At 42.0% G+C, this 16,601-nt stretch overlaps 1 protein-coding gene across 7 annotated transcripts in view; it reads left to right on the top strand.

The window, feature by feature from the left end:
- The window catches only part of MTMR14 (myotubularin related protein 14), a 58,365-nt gene that overhangs the window by 32,975 nt on the left and 8,789 nt on the right, over positions 1-16,601 (top strand). For 2 of the 7 annotated variants that reach the window (XR_011362635.1, XM_069966842.1), the window contains exons 15-19: positions 1,860-1,918; positions 2,070-2,208; positions 6,776-6,946; positions 10,272-10,297; positions 14,436-14,591. Coding sequence is in view for 6 of the 7 variants with exons in the window: in XM_069966842.1 (XP_069822943.1) it covers positions 1,860-1,918; positions 2,070-2,208; positions 6,776-6,946; positions 10,272-10,297; positions 14,436-14,591 (551 nt within the window). In the remaining variant the exon portion in view is untranslated. Of the gene's footprint in view, positions 1-1,859; positions 1,919-2,069; positions 2,209-6,775; positions 6,974-10,271; positions 10,298-14,435; positions 14,592-16,601 lie in introns of all 7 variants that reach the window. The other 5 variants (XM_069966840.1, XM_069966844.1, XM_069966841.1 and 2 more) reach the window with 4 other exon arrangements.

Below are 16,601 nucleotides of genomic sequence, written 5' to 3'. Positions count from 1 at the left end.
TATAAGGGTAGAAGATGCTCATGTCAATTACCCATTTGTCAGTTTCTTCAAAAGCTTGAATGGCTGCAGTTCCGACTCCAGCTCTCTTATAAATGGCCAGTCAGACACCAGGGGACTTATTTATCACCCGGGTGTAAAGTAGATCTGGCTCAGCAGCCTCTTCCTAATGTCCTATGTGATCCTGGGACGACATCTGAGAGAAGAAGATATAAAGCAGATTCTCCTTTGTGTGTGTTCAGTGGATGCATCCAGTTTCCAGCCACCATGTCTTGAAGAACTAAAAAACTAGACTAGATGGACCTGGTGGTCTTTCCTGCTGACAATCTTCTATGTTTCCAACTAAATATTCACCATACACACAGAAACACTGCTAACAATGCCAGATACCTGTGATATAGATATCAGACATAGGCCCGGATTTATCAGTCACTGATAACCGCTTTGTCCCGCCTCACTCACTGATTGGCTGAGCGGGCATTTCTGAGTGGGGCTGTGACATCACAGGATCGAGAGCCCAGCAAGGGACCATGAGCATGATGCTACACTGCGGGGGGCACGGGGACGGGTAAATAGGACTTCTTCATAATGATCCCCCTCCTGCCCCACAGATTTTTCACTGTTGCCCAGAATACCCCTTTAATTTCTGCCTCTTTATATTACCCCTCTGCTCATATACAGGCATCCAGGAAGAGAACAGCACAGGCTCCCCCGACACAATGGACCCTTCCAGCTCAGAAACAAACTGCCAAATAGTGACAACTTTCCCCGACCATCTCTATCTAATAGGGCCAGTGCTTTATTACTGATATTACTATATTATTATATTACTGATATATGAGGAAATGCTTCACCCTGTGTAACTAAATGTGAGAAAGTGTTTTTCTGTTAAATAGGCCTTAGATTAATAGAACATTAAACTATATTGATAAGGAACATTTATAAAAATCATATGAAAATTCACTAATAAAATTTTGAAAGTTTTTTTTTTTTTTTTTTTTTTTTTTAAACTAAACTAGCTTCGACTCCAGCTGCAAAGCGCTGGTTTTAATTCCGATTTTAAAGTGTTACTGTAACTTTGTCACGCAGACCTGTCAAAAAAATAATTTAGTTCTGTTATGAGTATTAGGATCCCCACTGAACACTAGCTATAGCTGGGGGAAGGGCACAACTGAAAGCTTCTCTTCTTGGCTTGCTGCTCTACCCATCTCTATGTAGGAGTCAGACTCCATAGACTTAAAGGGGTTATCCAGTGCTACAAAAACATGGCCACTTTCTTTCAGAGACAAACACGACTCTTGCAATTAAGCTCCATTCACTTCAATTGAACTGAGCAGCAAAACCCCGCCCAAGCTGGAGACAACAGTGGGGCTGTCTCTGGAAGAAAGTGGCCATGTTTTTGTAGCGCTGGATAACCCCCCCTTTAATGTAGAACCTGATTCCTACAACAAGTTGGGTAGAACAATGAGCCAGGGAGTGAAACACACTCTAGATCCTCCTACTTGTATTAGCCAGTTTCCTGTTGAATCAGAGCACTACCAATGCTTCCTTTCAATATTGAAATGGTGAGGTCAGTTGTACCACTGCAAGCCTATAAATGACGGGATCTTAGCAGCACCCCTTAAAGCCCTCTTGGTAACTTGTCTGTCTCAGAAGTATATGCACATCCTTCTCCAATCCATGGCCCTTTCAAAAGTGGAATAATATGCAGAGTATTAAAGATAGGTCAGGTTACCTTTGAACTGGTGGATGTTGGCATCATATGAATCACTTGTTTCACCGGTGAATATAATGTTGCATCAGGCAGGAACTGTTATGGGGACAATGTGAATGATGGATGTAATGATCTTTATATATTGCAGGCGGAAAAGCTCACAGCCCCGGGATCCTGGTTTAACATTAGAAGATTTCTGCGCATTAAGTAGGTGTCATGCTTTCAATGCTGTGTAGATTATAGTTGAAAAAGTATGCGGGGGCTTTAACCTGGTGCCCATCTGGTCCCATTGGTGCAAAAATTCTAATGTATTCAGTTATGTTTGAGTGTATGAATTGATTTTATCCACTTCCATTAGAACCTCGTGACCGTGGCAGTGCCACCAGTCTAAGTAGCGACTTCTCTGTTATTACTGAGGACTCTCCTAGTGCCTTCGGAAGCTCAAACTGTGAAGCTGTAGATCTGATAAATTTCGGAGCACAGAGCCATGCAGTCTGGTAAGGTTTAGATTATATTTCTGATGGCTTCCCTTTGGGCTATTATGGGTGCATATTGGTTATCTGTTGCCAAAGATTGAAAGCTCTCCAACAGCATCTGCTGTCCTAGCTCTAGCCTTAAAGTGACACTGTCTCCCCCTATTTGCATTTTGACTGCTCTCCACAGGTGTAAAGGGTAAATGTTACAGCTTTCATTACTTATTTTATACCACACCTCATGGTGCTTGTTCTGGTAAAAAGTTGTTTTTATCACCTGTGGATTGGTAAATGTGGGCGGGGCCTTGTGGCCTTTGTGCCACATAGCTCCGCCCCTAGCGCCACTTAGCCCTGCCCCCATCAGCGACGTCATTGCCGCATAGGCCCGCCCCCTCAGTGCCCATTAGTGTGGGACAATATAGTGGGGTGGGGCCTAGAGCTTTAGGCTGGCCCTTCCAATGGCTGCTGGGGGCGTGGCCTATGCGGTGATGACTTCACAGATGGGGCGGGGCTAAGTGGAACTAGAGGCGGAGCGGTGTGGCACATAGGCCGCGAGGCCCTGCCCACATATACCAATCCACAGGTGATAAAAACCTTGTTACCAGAACAAGCACCATGAGGTGTGATATAAAATAAGTAATGAAAGCTGTAACATTTACCCTTTACACCTGTGGAGAGCAGTCAAACTGCAAATAGGGGGTGACAGTGTCACTTTAAAGGAGCCATCCCACTTATTACAATTGTCATCTATAAGATAGGGGTAAGTGTATGATTGCAGGAACTAGAACTCCCAGTAATCTTGAGAATGAACCTCCCATAGTTCCCAATGTGAATGGAATGGCAGTGTGTGTATTTAGTTGCTGCTCTATTCATTGTTCTGTGCAGTGCCAAAGGCAGCTGGGCTATGTTAGTGTATATTTGGCTTTTTAACAGACCTTTAATAGAGCAGCGAAGTGGTCACACTCGCCCCACCAATTGTGTATAGGACGGCCAAAGATGGCCAAGCTTTTTGCTCTTCTATCTTCTGTAGCCTCATAGGCAGTGAATGGAACAACGATCATACACTTATTCCCAGTTTTGTGGCTAGGGAATAAGCGATGTTGCTGAGAAGGGGGTTTCTTATAAATGAAAATGTATAAATGAAACATTCTAGAAATATGTTACACAGTGCTACAGTATATTAGGTTAGAGTTATAGCTGTTTGACTTGCAGAGCATTACCTAGGTTGTATACCTACTGTGAGCGGTAATATCAAAGTACAGGTTTGTAAACTATTAGGAAGACTTGTGCTACTGATGTTATAGTGGCTGGTGGTTTGGATTTGCAGTTTCCCCCGTGAGCAGCCTGAGTCCAGAGCAGATGACAGAAGTGTTTTCTTGATGATGACACCATAGTGCAGCTAAAGGCATCTGGGCCATGATGCCAGGCACCAGTAACACTATGAGCCATCGTGTGTGTATATATATGTTTGCCGGAGCACCGTACTTGATTACAAATACAACTTTTCAGCTTCTTATAAATCCTAAAAAGGAAGGATTAGACTCACATTTTTAGTCGTTTTCTTATTTTATTCTCTAATATATTCGCATGCTGGTTAACAATGGTAGCTCTGGGCTCTTGCAGGTGTGCATAGAACGGAGTGGGCGTTCCTTACTGCCATGACGCGACGTTTCGGGGTCGCCCCCTTACTCATGCGTACTGGCTAGTAGGACGTGCTCCTCTTTATTCACTTCAGCCCGGCCCCTTACGTATCGTCATTATGCATATATAATGATAATAAAGTAAATTCATGTTATTGTTATGACAACAAGCATTTAACAACATCACTACTAACATCATAATATTCAGTAAGCCAAGCTTGTGATGTAAAAAGTAAGCTGGGAGTAGATCTAATTAGAAGTTAAAAAAAATATTTAAAACTACATATCTCATTTAGTCCTTGTGGTTCAAGACTGTTCAGAGTTTTAATCCAGTAGCATTCTCTCTGTAACAGCTTTTTCCTAACCTCTGTCTGTCTGCCAATCATGTTTAGTTGTTCTAATACACATTTTAATTCATACACATGATGTCCCATTTGTTTGAAATGTCGGGCCACTGTTGTTTCTCCATATGTTTTTTCCTCTTCTTTTATATCTTTTTTAGCAGATTTTCTTATTAATGCCCTATGTTCATTGAGCCTCACCTTAATTTGTCTACTTGTTTGGCCTACATAACATTTGTTACAAGGGCATTTTAATATGTATATGACATTGTCACTGTTGCATGTGTAGTATCCTTTGTGTGGTATCTTATAACCTTTTGTGGGGTGCTGTAAATTTTCCCCTTTCATAATTGCTGAACAATTCTAGCAATTTAGACATGCAAATGTGCCTTTTTTCCTTGTCCTTAAAAACCTCTGTTTACTGATTTGTCTTTTCCTCACGTCTCCTCTCACTATGTAATTTGCTATAGATCTACCTTTCTTTAGTGCAAATACAGGTAACTCTTTTTAAACAATAACCCAAATTTAGGATCCTTTTGCAACAATCCCCAATATTTCGTGACAGTTCTTTTAATAAGATTTGTATGACAATCATATTTTGTGACAAATATAAATTTCTCTCCACTTTTTTGTCTTTCTTTCCGTGGTTCCTGCTGTATCTGTTGGATTTTTTTTATAACTATATCCTCTTTGTGTGAATTTCTGTATCATCATGTCCTTATTGTGCCGTTTTTGCGTATTTTTACTTACTATTTTATCTACTCTTTTTAATTGACTTTTTACTATACTTTTAAACACTTGTGGCGGATGGTAACTGTGTTTATGTAAATAATTATTTCTATCTGTTTTTGTGTATAATGTTGTCTGTAGTTCTCCCTCTTGGATTGTGATCTGTACGTCTAAGTAATGTATGGTATTAGGATGATATTCCATGGAAAATTTAATAGTATCATGACTCTGATTCAGCTCATTAACAAACTGTAACAATTTGTCTTCTGAATCATACCAGAGCATGAACACGTTGTCCACGTACCTCAGCCACGTGAACGACGTGTCCATGCCCGGGCGATTCACTACATGTAATCTCTCAAACATTTCCATAAATATGTTTCCCACAGAAGGGGCGACAGATGACCCCATCGACACTCCATATATCTGGAGAAAGAACTGTGTGTCGAATCTGAATTAGTTCTTAGACAATGTGATGTCCAGCAATCCCATAATGAATTTAATCATAGCATTGTCCATCCGAATGTCTTGATTTAGCAGTTCATTTATATACATCATCCCCTCATCATGGGCTATATTTGTATACAAATTCTGCACGTCCATGGTACACAGATATTTAACGTCATGCATGGGTAACATACAAATTTTATCCAAAAAATCTTGTGTATCACGTAAACACCTGGGGAATGTTTTAATAATATCCTGCAGGAAACTGTCCACGTATATTGCAAGGGGCTGGAGTAGAGATCCCGTTAGGGATACTATCGGACGGCCCGGTGGTGATGACAAACTCTTATGAATCTTAGGAGCTAAATATAATATGGGAGTCCTGGGTTCTTTTGCTAATAATGCATCTGCAGTTTTTTCACTAATCAGTCCTCCCATCACTGCTTCATTTATATACTCTTCCACTTCAGCTTTAAAAGTATTAGTGGGATCTCCTTTCAGCACACCGTTTGTACACCGTCGGGTCCTCTAGCTGTCTTTTCGCTTCCATCATATAATCACATTCATTCATCACTACAATGGCCCCTCCCTTGTCAGCCTTTTTGATGACAAGGGAGGGGTCATCGGCAAGTTGTTGCAGTGCTCTGTGTTCAGACATGGTTAGGTTTAATCTTGCGTTTTTGTAATTATCTTTTTTATCTTTTTTGTAACTTATAATTAGATCTACTCCCAGCTTACTTTTAACATCACAAGCTTGGCTTATTGAAAATTATGATGTTAGTAGTGATGTTGTTAAATGCTTGTTGTCATAACAATAACATGAATTTACTTTATATTATCATTATATATGCATAATGACGATACGTAAGGGGCCAGGCTAAAGTGAATAAAGAGGAGCACGTCCTACTAGCCAGTACGCATGAGTAAGGGGGCGACCCCGAAATGTCACGGCAGTAAGGAACGCCCACTCCGTTCTATGCACACCTGCAAGAGCACAGAGCTAACATTGTTAACCAGCATGCGAATATATCAGAGAATAAAATAAGAAAACGAACGAATAAAAACGTGAGTCTAATCCTTCCTTTTTTGGATATATAAGAAGCTGAAAAGTTGTATTTGTAATCAAGTACGGTGCTCCGGCAAACATATATATACACACGTGACTGAGAGCACACCGGTATCACATATGTCAGCAAGAGAGATATACTTGGGACATTGAATGTGGTTCACACAGACATTTTTCTTTTGTAACACTATGAGCCATTACATACTTATTTTTCACCTTTTCCACACCAAATCACCTGAATATTTAACACCGCTGGAACACCAGACATTGCATCTTTTTAGATGCAGTTTAGAATCACAATCTAGTAATCCATCCATAAAAACGACATGTGACTCAACTGCTTACATCCTTTTTACCCACCTTGCCAGGAAGAAGACCCATACCTCCTCCCCACAAGCAGCAGTTTGGAACCGGACGTCAGAAGACCATCTACTTCCGGCACCAGGAACTGAAGCTAAATCCTCTAGCTCTTCCTCATCAAACCACTCAGACATCTTGCTGAGAGCAGGGAGTAGCCCTCTGGAGGTGCCACAGCGCAGGTGGGACACTTGGCGAGCCATTCCTACGTACGTGTGACTATTACATTTATACTATTTGTTTATAGCTATTATAGTGGTGTGTTGTATAATGTAGAGTTCACCATATGGCCAGGTACGGAAACTTTAAAGCTCCCACGATACCAGAGAATATTCCAATGGGTCCAGCAGAAAACAACCCCATTTAGAGGTGATTTTGGAGTCAATCGTTTGTCACTAGATAGCAAAACTGAAGAAACCGCTACAGCCATAATCTTATTCCTTCGTGTGAACCATTTCCTGTGCAAAACGTGGTATAGGGAGGCGCAGCTGACGCCCAGGGACTCGCCGGGTCTGTATTGGCAATCCAAGGAAGAAGCTAGCGATGCAGCCATCCAATAAAACAACCACTTTTATTTAATATGATTTAAAAAATCCATATACATAGTGTGTGCGACGCACTTCGATGCACAAACAAATAAAAGTGGTTGTTTATGGGATGGCAGCATCGCTGGCTTTTTCCTTGATTTGTCACTAGTCTGTTTCATATGGGATAACTCACAAATAATAATTGTAGCTGGACTTGCCTTTGCTTAGCATCGATGGGTAAAGCCTATGAATCTGCTGGTGGACACAAGGAATGCCATTCCAGCACTGTTTGAATGTCTGATGTTTGTAATTCCACACATAGTGTCACACCTTTAACCTATTAGAAGTAAGAATTAAAGGGGTTGTCCAGGCTTAGAAAAACATGGTAGCTTCTTTTCCCCAAAACAGCACCACTCTTGTCCTCAGTGGGGATGTGGTTTTGCACAAAACCTGGGGGCAGGTGGGGTGCTGCTTTTGCAAGAAAGTAGCTGCGCTTTTTATAATCCTAATTAACCCCATTTAACCTGTTGCTTCTACAGCTTTATTATTTTAGGGTGTGTTCACACGTACAGGATCCTTAGCAGATCTCATGGTGCAGACTCGATGCTGTGTCCAGTTATTTAGTTGCATTGATATCTGCCGCATCAATTCTTCTGCAGATCTGATCCATCAAATCTGCTGCAGATCCTGTACGTGTTAACACACCCTTTTGTGTACATATGTTTCTTCCTTTTACAAGGACTGGCAGTTCTAGAGTTTATCAAAGTAAAGAACTTGTTGCTACTGTGGCCCATCACCCAGCACATCATGTTTAGGAGTCTCTTTTAACAACATAGAAAGATGGCAGTGGGTGTAAAGTAGAAGTATACAGCCCTGACGTGAAATACAGTGTCCTAAAAGCAGGAGGACCCTCGACTGCTTGTGCTTTCTATGATGCCTGGACTTTACTGCCGATAAACAATATTCTGCATCAAGCTGGTTCCTGATGCTCTTTCTCATAGAGCGGTGACAGAACAGCGTTGCAGGATGAGACTTCGTCAGGGGCCAATTTATTTATTTTTTTATCATACATTTTTAGTCACGTTGAGTACAAGACGATTTGCTCACCCTCTCATTGACTTGTTCTGCCTTTCCAGTCTTTTATCATCCTGAAGAAATGACTTCATCATCATCACTAAACTTTTCTATCGATTGAATGAGAAATGTATCGAAAGTTTCTGTGCACTGACTGTAGCGGTAATAATTGTATCCTCCCTGGTCTATTACCTGACATGTATCCCATATTATAAAAAGGGGGGACATGTGATGTCTTACAATGACACCAGACACATTTGCCACCATTATCTTGACAAATGCAGATGGGTGATTCATTACTGAATATCACTTTCATCTGACGCTCTGTACACGTGACTCTTTAGCTCCCTGTAACCTTGTTTTCCTCTGTTTTAGGTGTTATTGCTGGGTATCGTTTGGCTTTTATATATGTAAATCCCATTTCATTTAGACAATTTATCACACTTCTGTCCCACACAATAACTCCTCTCAAATATCCATATTCATTGCAAAGCGTATTGCTTTGAGATTTCTGTCCTGTAGTCCTCCCCGGTTCCTGTTCTATTACCTTCCCATTTTGTTTATACACACAACTGGGACAGGATTTCCGTGTAGGATTTCCAGGAGTTTTATTCTCTCTTGACCTTTTTCTGCCACAGCTTGGTCAGATCTGTGAGCACTTTCCCTTCAAGGGTTTATTGAGCATTAGAAAAACATGGCCACTTTCTTCCAAAGACAGCACAATTCTTGTCTCCAGTTCAGGGGTAATTTGCAATTAAAAAGGGCTGTTCACCATTTTTTTTTTTCTTTCAAATCAACTGGTGGCATTCTCTGTGCCCACTCATCCATGTGGAAGGCGCTATCAGCCATATGAATAGGTATAGGTATGAATCCATTCTTGCAGATCATGTACACACATACGTGCTGATCTTCTCTGGGGCAGATAGGCTCAATTAGCAACACAAGGCGCCGTGTCACATGACTAGAAATGTCTGAAAATGGTTGGAAGAGCATGACCAAGACTTCAAGTACAGTACTTGCCCCTTCACTCCCCAGACTTGAACACAGTTGAGCATCTGTGGGACCACCTTGATTGTTGTCTTTGCTCTATGGATTCCCCAGCAGCTGTGAGATGCACTGCAGTCAGCAAGGCTCCTGATACCTTAAATAACCTGCCAGGACCATCTAGCTTTTGTCCATGCCGCACATGGTACTTAGGCCTAATGCACACGTCCGCAGCTGTTTTTATTGTCAGGTAATACTGATCAGGAACCCTTTCAGGAGGATTTAGGAAATGGTCATCAAGCACAGCTCGACATTTTAATGTATGTGGCTGCCAAGCAGCGCATCCAGAATTCCAGAAAAATCCTGAAGGGTGGCCATGCCCAGTAGGACCCTATGGGTCAGGATATGTAGAGGTTTTCCTGACATGTGCAGGGGGCCTTACTCTGGATATTAGCTGGTGGTCAAAAAAAAAAAACCTGGCTGACTATCCTGTAAGTGTGGGGCCTACATTATTTTTCCAGGGGTTGTGTGTCTGTGTGTGTGTGTGTGTGTGTGTGTGTGTGTGAAGTATTGAGGTGTGTAGACAGTACAAGAATGTTTTTGGTATGAAGATATTATTATGGACACACTATGTCACACTAATTTATACATACAGGGAGTTCAAATTTGTCCATCACAGGGGTTCAGTGATCCCTGTTGTCACTGTTGTGCCAACCTCTACTTTATACTTGGGATGCTGTACATCTTTGATGTCATTACTTAGGAGACCTGCAGGGACATCATAAAGCCTTCTAATGTACATTAATATTAAAAACTGATTTCAAATATCTTATTTGTAGGCTGTAAAATTATAGCAAGTAACAGGTCCCAAGCCTGAGGTTGCACTGCTGAAAAATTCTGTTGCTTTTTTGATTTTTACCAGGTGCTGTGTTGTCATGGAGACCATGGGTGAATCCAAATCATTTTATGCATCAGTATTTACATGCTGTTTGGCTATTATAGGCATTGATGTGTTTAGTAATTGGAAAGTCTAGGCTTTATGCTTTTATAGCTATATACTCATTATAGGAGTTATGCTAAGCTACTGTATCTCACTGACCCCTCACTCACCTCTATGCTGCACAGCTTTTTCTCATTCACTCCATTTCAGGTGGTGGGGGCCAGGGCTGAATGTATGTGTACTACTGGAAAAGTTGCTCAGCTTTCAGACATGCTCTGTCTTCTGTAAATTGCACATGGTTAACTCTGCCTCCCCTTCATGTAATTTTGTCCTCATCTAGTTTTTAGTAGAGACAGATTTCTTCTGACAACAGGCAGTGGACAACAGATTACAGTGTATCTCACTTGACCCCTCACTCACCTCAATGGTGCACAGCTATTTCTCATTCACTTAATTTCAGGTGGTGGGGGCCAGGGCTGGATGTATGTGTACTACTGGCGAAGGGGCTCAGCTTTCAGACAGGCTCTGTCTTCTGTACATAGCACATGGTAAACTCTGCCTCCTCTTCAGTAGAGACAGATTTCCCCTGACAACAGGCAGTGGACAACAAATTGCAGAGAAGTTAGACACCTAGTGGTCTGTACTTTAGAGCTGTATTTCTGGAGGCAAGGGGTCATTTTTGGTTAATTCATTGATTTAGATCTATGATTGGTTACTAAATAGAGGGTTGTTGTTTGAAACTCTTTTCTCCAATCCTGTGCCCAAACCCACAGATTTCACACATTCTGGTTTTTTTTTTCAATGAAAAAATGTAATCTTTGCACAGATTATTGTTTACACCCAGTGTCATGTAGAAGAGGGAAGATTGTAATCTTCTTACATAACCCGTCATTACTTGAGCACATGTTTGTACTATGCTGGGGATGAGTGGCTTATACTACAGTCTGATTGAAGCAAGTCTGACCCTGCAGCTATCAGACGCTGAATCTTGATTTTACGGCCAGTTAGTCTTTGTATTTCTAGCTCTCATAACACAACACTGCGCTCCATTCCCCAATGGCGATACTGGAGCATGAGCAGAGAGAAAGCAGCGAGTTGGCATGTGTTTTAGTAATAGCAGGTGCGGTGGGTTCTGAAGCTCCGGCTGCAGCGCTCCGCACATTCCCTATTCCCAGATTAGCATGATGCTAAGAGAGACAGCTGAAGGCTGACCTCATTTTATAGTGTTGATTTTCCGATCTACAGGAAAATGATGGTAAAAAGTGGATCTGCAAAAAAAATTGTATGTCTTAATATTGTGCAAATATATGAAATATATGTATTTTGCTTTTGATAGTATAATTGTTGTTGTTTATTTTATTTATTGTATACTTTTGTGTTAAATTACACGCCTTGCTGGCACCCATGCCCATCTCCAGCCTCAGGCGTTTCTTCAACTTTGTGGTTGTATAAGAGATGTTTCATGTAAAAATTGTTATAGCTTTTAGCAGTAGAATGTGTGTACAGTATATAAAACTATATCTTTAACTTTTATCAACCTGTTTGGTTCCCCTTCCCTGCCTGTAAGCTTTCAGAAGCTTCCTCAGTCACCATAACATACACCTAGCATGATACATATTAGAGTAAATGACAGAGAGGAGGGGGATGCAGCAGCAGAATCTTGCCATCCATGGGGACTACATGCAGTGGTTGTGGGATGGGGGTAGTATAAGAAGTATATAACCATGAGAAAAAAACTTGCCTCCTTAGAGGTTTTATTACTTTGTTTGCCCTGTTTCGTCACACCAGTTGGATTTCTTGGCTCTGTTTGGTGGCCACCATCAGGGCTGGTTATGGAAACTTGTATGACTGCTCCTGTATAGGCTTTGCTTATCATCCACATAGCTTCCTTTTAAAGGGAACCAATCACGCCGAAAATCCATCATAAGATAAGGAAACGTGCTGGCACATCACCCAGCACGTTTCCCAAACATCCCGCTGTAACCTCCGTGCCCCCCTCCATCAGTCAGATATCTTACTTTGAAGAAGTCCCGCGCTGTATGTAAATTTCCGGCAAGTAGTCATGGTGGGCGGATTTAGTCATGGTGGGCAGAATCAGTCACAGGTCCTGGGCTTCTGTAATGGCTGTAATCACGCCCAGAGGGGCGTGATTGAGAGGTCTGCCTTCCATCCACGTGACACGGCGGCATGCGCAGTACGTCGGCGTCGCCTCCCGCAATACTGCGCATGCGCGGACTCCGGAAGACGATGGCGCTGCGTGCAGATGACGTCAGCGCGCAGCTGACGTGAAACGCAAGCCGCCGAAACTGACTGATGGAGGGGGGCACGGAGGTTACAGAGGGATGTTTGAGAAACGTGCTGGGTGATGTCCCAGCACGTTTCCTTATCTTAAGATGGATTTTCGGCGTGATTGGTTCCCTTTAAGTAGTCACTGGTAGATCAGTTCATTTAGAAGGCACCATCATACCCCGACTATATGTTGTAAGCATAAGTCCATAAAAGAATATCATGCAGTGTGGTTTTCTGCAACTATCAATGCTGACTTTGTCTTTTACCACCTTGCACTTGAATTGACTTGGTCCTTCTCAGCATGTCAAGACTAATGCATGTATGTGTCACTAAAACACAAGCTTTATGGAAAATGTTACAATACAAGTAATGATGTTTTGCAGCTTATTATGTATTTATAGACTTGGCAAGTGTATATTTGGCAAGTTGCGGGGCACTTATTATGCAAACAGGGTTAAATGTAACACTTTTGCTCTTCAGACCAGTCTAATGTAAAGACTGTAAAGGAGACAACACTGTCTTCAAGGTTTCCTCATGACCCAAAGGAGATGTCCATGCCGCAGAATCCTGGCTGTTGATGGCCGCGCGCATCTTCGCTGGTCCCATAGGCTTAATTCTATGGTTTAACAGATTCCGCCGTCTGCCCGAAGAGTGAGTGGGTTCATTCTTTGGGCGGATGGTGGAATCTGCCAAACCATGGAAAGAAGCCTATGGGACCAGCAGAGATGCTTACTGGGGCGAGCTGCAGAATCCGCGGCGGGTGATCCGCTGGAATTCTGTAGTGTGGACATACCCAAAGATTGTATTCTTACATAGAAAATACTGGTTAAATGGGTGTAAAGATTTGTGCATTACTATGGCAGTCAAAATACTTTGCTGCATAAAACAACAGTAGATGTGTTTAAGAGAAAATCTTGGTCAGGAGGACAAGAAGTTGATCTCTTTTGTGCCAACGAAGGCCCAGTAATGCAGTTGTAGCCTGCAGCACATTTATTCTCTAGACGGCCTTTCTTTGTGCCCTCTAGGAGCCACAGTGGAGAACTGGTGACATGGAACTAGTCCAGCACATTTAGCCTTGAGTGAATGTAATGTAATTCTACATTTCCCCTATAGTGGTCGCTCAAGGGAGATGCTTGCCAAACATGAATCTGAACTGATCATTATTGGTTAGAGAAGATCCCCAAGTAACCAGCTGCAAGCATTAATCTAAAAGGGGCTTTCTTAGGCCCAGTGGGGATTGTCTGTTGTACAAAACACAAAAAACTTTTTGCTTTTTAAATAATTTGGATACATTTACAGTAATAAGTTTACATTTTTAATTGTGCTTATCTTCATCACTGTGCAATCCAAACAAATAATTTGCCTTGATTGTAGAAATCATAATCGTCAACTAATCTTGACCCTGATGTCTTGTCTATGAAGATTTTTTTCAATCAATCTTTTTCCTTTTGGGCAGTGGTGTACCCCCCCCCCCCCCCTCAAAGTCCTATCTGCAACTGAATATTGTATGGTTTTCTATAACTTGCTTATGGCTGTTGGTCTGGATTTCTATTAATATGGAGACCCTAGTAATTTTCACGCTTTGTGTGCTGGTTTCTGCATGCACCTTGGCTTTGCAATAGCTCCGCATTATAAGAGAACCGTTGACCATCTTTTGGAGAGAGACTTTCCTGTGCCCTGCTATTCTCCATCCTCCTCCTGGTGGGCTGCTCTGTCTGCAGTTCTCTTCACTGATGCAGGGTGGCAAGAGCTTCTGCACATGGCATCTCCAGAGGCATGAAAGGGACAGTTCTTTGATTCTGTTTTTAGTAGAAGACACTCATCCCACGGTCTTCCCTTTCTTTCTCTTCGCCTCAGATCAGCGGACCATTCCCTTCCCGGATCTTCCGTTTCTACGGACTATGGCAGCTGGCAGATGGTATCGGAGGGTGGGAGTGTTCATGACCATGGTATCCTCAGCGCTGGTACCTTCCTCCCCTTCAGCTTCCCAGATGAGAAACCTAGCAGTGGCCTGTAAGTGGATCCAGAGTGTCAGCTGCTCTTCACCTCAGTGAATGAGCATGCTGACTATTGTATTGCCCCAGAGTATAAGAATCATTGATCGGCTGCTGATCTCCTGAGAGTCCATTAGAGATTTTTCACAAGGTAACAGACGTACTTAAGTTACCCATTGATCCTCAAACTCCAAGCAGTGGTAAACTGCATGCTTCATGCACCATTTGGACGAGCTTCTTCAGGTAGTATAGAGAATTCCCAATAGGTAAATGGGATTCTCAAGTGTTAACCCGATGCTTAAAAAGGTAACATAGCCATAATCTTATAGAGGTTTACCAAGTTTATTTTTTAATTCTTCCTTGGAAGTCACTGTTTTATTACCTTCCATTTTATAGTACCTTTTCTCCCTATAATCCATTACACCTTCTTCTAGATCTCACTAGCAAATCATCCTTTCATGGTATAACAGACCCTTTCAATGCAATAGGTGTAAAAACCCTTAATCCAAAGGCCCGATATAAATATGGGATGTACAGTAAGTTTGATTATGTCTAGGCCTTCCTTTTTTTTTTTTATTTCTCTTTTGTGTGTTTTGTTGTGTTATAGAAAGATGTACTTACTAATGATCTCCCACTGAACTTATATGGGGGTAGCTTTTTCCTTTGGAATATCCTCTTGCCATTGTCGGACTTATGTGATTATAAATTCCAGGGGGTCCTTATTATCCCATTCCCAATGGCAATATAGTATATGACAACAATAACCAGAGCCCATAATCTATTCTGAATTCCCAGTTTCAGATCCTTTCAGTGTGCTGTAAAGAAAAGTAAGAGAGTAGCCATTCTTCTGCTCCCTTTACTATGTAAAAAAAAAACTACTGTAACTACATTTACAATGCTGCTCCTTATGTACATAAAAATACAGTTGCAATCAAGATAATTCCCCCTTATTTAAAAAAAACTAAGATTTTACAAATTTCAGTGGTTTGTAAATAAATATCAAGCAAGAACAATGTAAACAACTCAACACAACTAATATAATCCAGTGGTTTCTCTCATAATGCTGCCTTTGGGGAACTCAATGGAGAACATCTTGGTTCCCACCTAATTTAATTTGCATCTGTAATTCCTGTAAATTTAAAATTAGGTGCAAATATCCTAAAAAGTCTAATTTGCAAAGAGCTTATTTAAGGCTATAGAAAAAGGGCTGAAAAAAACATTGCAAAAAGAAGGATCAGCTACAATGCCTTAATGACTACTGAATTCTTAAAATTGTTTAACCCCCTATATAGAACGGGCACACATTTCCAGATCTGGTCTTGTCAAGCATCGAGGGCTTTATTTGTTGCATCAGATTAGCTTAAAGCGTCACCTCCAAAACACCCTTTAAATTTAGAGGATGTACCATCAGGTACAGCCTCTTTAATCTGACCCACAGATCGAACGGTGCCGCCACAGGAAAGCCGGTGCCGCGGTCTGTTTATGGAACCGCTGCCCGGTTCCTGTGTACGGCACTGTTCTATCCACGGGTCCCTGGCCGGTGCTGAAGCACAGGAGGCAGGCCGGGCTGGCCCTCCCCCACTGGGAGAGAATTCCCTCCCCTCTATGACACGGCTCCTTTAGAATCAATGGAGCTGCGTCATAGAGGGAAGGGAATTTCCTCCTACTGGGGGCGGGCCGGCCCGCCTCCTGTGCTTCAGCACCGACCCGGGACCTGTGGATAGAGCGGCGCTGTACACGGGAACCGGGCCGCCGTTCCAAAAACGGACGGTGGCATCGGCTTCCCTGTGACTGTACCGTTCGATCTGTGGGTCAGATTAAAGAGGATGTACCTGATGGTACATAGTCTTTAACTAATCAGTTGATACAATAAATATTGCTGATTCTGAATCTAAAATTTGTATCTTTGCTAGTACTTGTATTTCCTTGCTATAAGCCCACAAACAAAGGACAAGTTGTCCTCTCCATTATATTCTTGAGCTAAGTAGTCCTCTGTTTGCATCAGCATGCCCAGTTTGTAGGCATACAG

Source organism: Dendropsophus ebraccatus, chromosome 4 (genome assembly GCF_027789765.1).
Source record: "Dendropsophus ebraccatus isolate aDenEbr1 chromosome 4, aDenEbr1.pat, whole genome shotgun sequence".
Lineage (NCBI taxonomy): Eukaryota > Metazoa > Chordata > Amphibia > Anura > Hylidae > Dendropsophus > Dendropsophus ebraccatus.
This window is presented reverse-complemented; position numbering and strand designations above follow the sequence as displayed.